General features: G+C 27.2%; 1 protein-coding gene across 1 annotated transcript in view; it reads right to left on the minus strand.

Moving 5' to 3' along the window:
• Positions 1 to 3,094: 3,094 nt before the first annotated feature.
• Positions 3,095 to 5,132, minus strand: part of LOC115213213 (voltage-dependent T-type calcium channel subunit alpha-1G-like) — an 865,045-nt gene continuing 863,007 nt past the window's right edge. The window contains exon 38 of the mRNA XM_036503838.1: positions 3,095 to 3,256. Within this exon, the coding sequence (XP_036359731.1) occupies positions 3,234 to 3,256 (23 nt within the window). The 3' untranslated portion in view covers positions 3,095 to 3,233. The remainder of the gene's footprint in view (positions 3,257 to 5,132) is intronic.

The following is a 5,132-nucleotide window of genomic DNA, read 5'->3' on the forward strand; positions in this document are numbered from 1 at the left end:
TGCATTAATAATAATAATAATAATAATAATAATAGTCAAAATAATAATGATGGTTTCAAATTTTGCCACAACAGCAGCAATTTTGGGGGAGGGGATGAGTTGATTACATCAACCCCAGTGTTCAACTGGTACTTATTAGATCAGTTCCTAAAGGATGAAAGGAAAATTTGACCTTGGTGGAATTTGAACTCAGAACGTAAAGACAAATGAAATGTCGCTAAGCAGTTTGACTGGCTTGCTAACAATTCTGTCAGCAAACTGCCTTAATAATAATAATGATGATGATGATGGTTAGTAATTAACAACTTTTAATGAGAGATTTTTTTTTTATGGAAAAAAAACCCCACAAACCTAATATTTGTAAGATGAGAGATTTTGGTAATTTGAATTCTGATCCCACTCCCAAATCCACTATTAATTCAAGAGGGATGAAAAGCAAAATTGAATACAACAAAGTTAAAAAAAAACCAAAAACAAAACACCAACGTAAGATAACATTGTTCAGAGCAGTGAGGCACAAACTAAAAGTCTAAAAGCAACTAGTCCAGCTCTCTATGTACTGTGTGTACCAAATTTCTTATGTTAATAATAGAAAGTGTGGGGATACTATCATTTGTTTCTTCATATGTAATATTAATTAGTAATTATCAATAGCTGTTGTGAGAGGTGATTAATATTATTTGTGCTTCAATTCATGAAATTTTGTTTATTTATTCAAGATATTTTTGAATTATTTGAATTTGTTATGAAAGTAAATCAGGATAAGTTTTGCCTTTTTATTTCTTTGTTTTTTTTTTGTTCTTTTTATTTTATTAGTTATAATTATTATTATCTTTTTTTACTTCTCTCCTCTAAAAATCTGACCGAGACAGACACATAAAACTGATAGAATATCATGAAGGGTTATTGCCAAATACATCAGTGAGTCATTATTTCTAGAAGTAAAAAAAAAAAAAAAGAATGAATTCAAGAAACGAAAATAAAACAAAACAAAAACAGGAACAATAAATAAAACAAAACAAGAACTGAAACTTGCTAAAAACACCCTGAAAGACCAACCAACCATCCAACCAACCAACCAACCAGCCATCAAATAAACAGTCAAACAAACAGTGAATTAGTTGTTGATGGTTATTGCATTGCACAAATTCACTAAACATGTAGTCTGCATGACTCAATGGCAAAACTAGAGCAATCAGTAGCCTCTTAACATTAACAAGGTATCATTGCTCTTGAATGATTTCACAAGATCATTTTTATATTCATTTTTTTTTGTATTGCAGCAATCTTCTATGAATTTACAGAAACTCTTCTGGCCTAAAAAAAAAAATTACACCTGCCATTTTCTGAAAAAATTAATTTCTTTCTGTGCTTTTATTTTTTTGAAGTTTTAGAATAACTATTTTGAAATATACCATTATTATAGTAACTTTTTAATGAATGCCATGGTAATCTAGTTTTGCCATTGATTGAATTATTTCCATTGTGTTGGAATCCACCACTAAAATATCTAAAAGAAAAAGAAAACCGCCCAATAACCAATTTAATGTTTAATGTCCAAACCTAGTTGCTTGTCACTCTTGGGACATGTTTAATTTTCAGAGAGAAAAAAAAAAATAAAATAGGGTTTAACATATACATAAAAATGTTGCTTAATCTATTTGAAGGTATTAAAAAAACCCATAGAAAACCAACAAATGATGAAGAAAAAAATTATTAAACATGATTCAATATATGTCGTTAGGAACAGTTGTGGTGGATATTTTATAATATGAAACTTTTTTTCTTTTTTGGTGAGTATGATTCAAAGGAAAAGTCAAAAGTCAAAGTTTAGTTTATAATTTAATATGGTGTTCATGAAACAATTATCTGATAGTATGTAAAATGATCATATCATACAGTTAACGATGTTATTGTGTTGGTTGTTGTTCTTACACTGTAAGCAGTTAATGCATACACCCGTATTTGCATCTACGTTTGTTGGTAACAGATTGTGGAAGGGAATCATTTTCTCTAGGCATACATGTGAATCTTCCAACTGCAAGCATACTGCTTACTGCCAAAGGAATTATTTTTTTTGGTTTTACTCGATTAAATATTAACATTCTGAGTAAAATAATCTAAGATTTTTTTGTTTTTTTTTCCATAGAAATCAATTGATTTCAATAATTTTAAAATATGTTTTTTTTTTTGTAAATGATATTTTTTCAGCTTGTTTAGGAATTTTAGTCTGGACATAGGATATTAAATTTTAATGGCTAATTAATAATATAAATACCAATTTAATTTTTTTAAATAAAAGTTTTTCTTAATTTTACATTGCATATAAATCTTCAATTATCAATGATTTTCACTGTAAAATCTATAAATTTGATCAGATTGAACATGGAAGATAAATAAGAGACCAATTTTTGCATTTTCATGGATTATTTTGTAATATTTTCCCCCCATTTTCCTTTTTACTTCAATTAAACTTGGCTTAAGAGATTTCACTCAAAATCTGTCTGATTAAGTCTAAAACATCAATAAATAAAATATACTTGCATATCAGATTAATTCAGATTAAATTTCTTTAACAACCTTTATGTGTGCATACACACTGAAACACATACATACATGTACAAACATATACACACACATAATGCTTTGGACAATGTTTCCAATTATTTTTTAATGAACAGTTATAGAAACTCACTGGTAAATCATTACATGAATGTGTTAGTGTGAGAATATATATATATATATATATATATATATATATATATATATACATATATATATACATATATATATATATATATATATATATATATATATAATATATATATATATATATATATATACATATATATAAATACATATACATACATAATATATATAAATACATATACATAAATAAATATATATAAATACATATAATATATATATATATATATATATATATATATATACACACACAAATAAATACATAGACATACATACATACATACATATATATGTATGTATACATGAAAACACACATATAATATATATGTATATATAAAATGTATGTGTGTGTTCATATATACATATATATATGTATAAAATGTATGTGTGTATGTTTGTACATGTGTGTCTGTGTCTGGGTCTATGTGCGTGGGATTTTGGTTAATGAATAAATATTTTGTTATATTTTATTTCTCAGTGAAAGAAAAGAAATAAAAACAAAATAAAAGCATATGATGAAAGAATACTCACTCTCCAAATATTTCAATATCTGCATTGTAAAATGAGTAGGTTTTGAAATAATATAGGGTGAATAAGTTATAATATTATTTAATGAATCAGTAATAAAAATAATAACAGTAATAAATATGAGTCTCTCTCATATAACAGCTGAGTTTTTGCATATATCAATAAATATTCTAATGTTATGTGGAGAAAATTCACATCTTAATTCTCACATATCTTTTGAAGGATGACAAAAAAACAACAAAAACAAAAACAAAAAACCCCCTGAAAACATGGTGAAGAGTAAACTCAGGAAGGCAAAAAGAGAAGCTTAGCGAGAAAAAGGAAGAGGAAAAGAGAGAAGAAAAGATTTACAAGATCATATATATATAAACACATGTGTGTTTGTGTGTGTGTGTGTGTATATATATATATACACACACACACACACACACACACACACACACACACACATAGCTATATGCCACTGTTGCATATATACAAATATATACACATGTATTTATGCATGTATGATTATAAATGTACATCTCTCTCTCTCTCTCTATCTATCTATATATATAGAGAGAGATATAGATACATATACACATATAGACATCAATATATATAATTTAGCTTCTGATCTGTAAGTTAATCTCAAACTTTTAATTCTCTTTTCTTTTATTTGAAATTTTGAATTAACTATACTAATATGTTAACATTAATGGAAACCAAAAATATATAACTATATATATATATATAAATGTGATAAAAAAAATTGCTTATATTGAATCAAATTCTGAATTCTTTGATTTTGTTTTGGGAATTTTAACTGGATTCATATTCTAAATGACACTTTCTTACAATTCTGATACAGGTCACTGCATTCCACATATTTTGTTTATGATAAACTCTTGGATTTATCAATTTGAATTTTCAAGCTAAAAATCCTTTTCCCACACCCACCATACATACACACACACACACACACGTATATATGCATACATATAAGTTGAAATATCTTACAAACATATTTCAACTAACTTAATGTTTGTATATATATATATATATATATACACACACTCATATACATGTGTATATATATATACATGCACATATATATATATATATATATATATATGTATATATATGCAACTATGCATACATATCTGTCTAATCTATCTATCTATCCACACAAACACAAATATATATGCATACATACACACTCCAAACAGTTCATCTCTGCAGTAATGCTTGGCTAAACCATTTGGCAAGATTTGAAATCCCTGTCAAAACTAAAGTTATTAAAATCTTGACATTTTTTCTTAGTACATGTAACCTCATTTTCACCAATTTATATATCACTGATGCAGAATAACATGGTATGATGAATTGTGAACCATGTTATGCTTGTCACAAGTTGATCTGTGATAACACAAATCAGTGATCAGTCAAAAATTCTGCTTGGGCAGCATAAACATACCCCAATGACCTCACAACATTCAGTTACCCATAACGCACTCTTTATCACTTGTGCTTACAGGACCATGTTATGAGGCTGCATATTTTTTGATATGGATATTTGGACTCATACCCATCAATATGGGACCAATGAACAGAAAATTTATAAAGGTGCCTGATCCTAACAAACGATTCAGTTAAGTGTGTTCACTAAGGTAAATGGTAAAGATGATCCTGAAAATTCGTGATGGCACATCGCTGCTGTGAGCTGTGTGTTTGGTTTCCATTTACAGACTGCATGGCTATGATTCATTTATCATTATGTCTTTTGGGAACCAAAACCTCTATGATAAATAAGTATATTGAGTTCACACAATCAAAAAATGAAATTTTTTTGTTATCCTTAAAATTCTTTCAAATTAACAACTCTTGTATTAACTTACATATGCACAAGCACACTGTCA

This window comes from Octopus sinensis, linkage group LG6 (assembly GCF_006345805.1).
Source record: "Octopus sinensis linkage group LG6, ASM634580v1, whole genome shotgun sequence".
Lineage (NCBI taxonomy): Eukaryota > Metazoa > Mollusca > Cephalopoda > Octopoda > Octopodidae > Octopus > Octopus sinensis.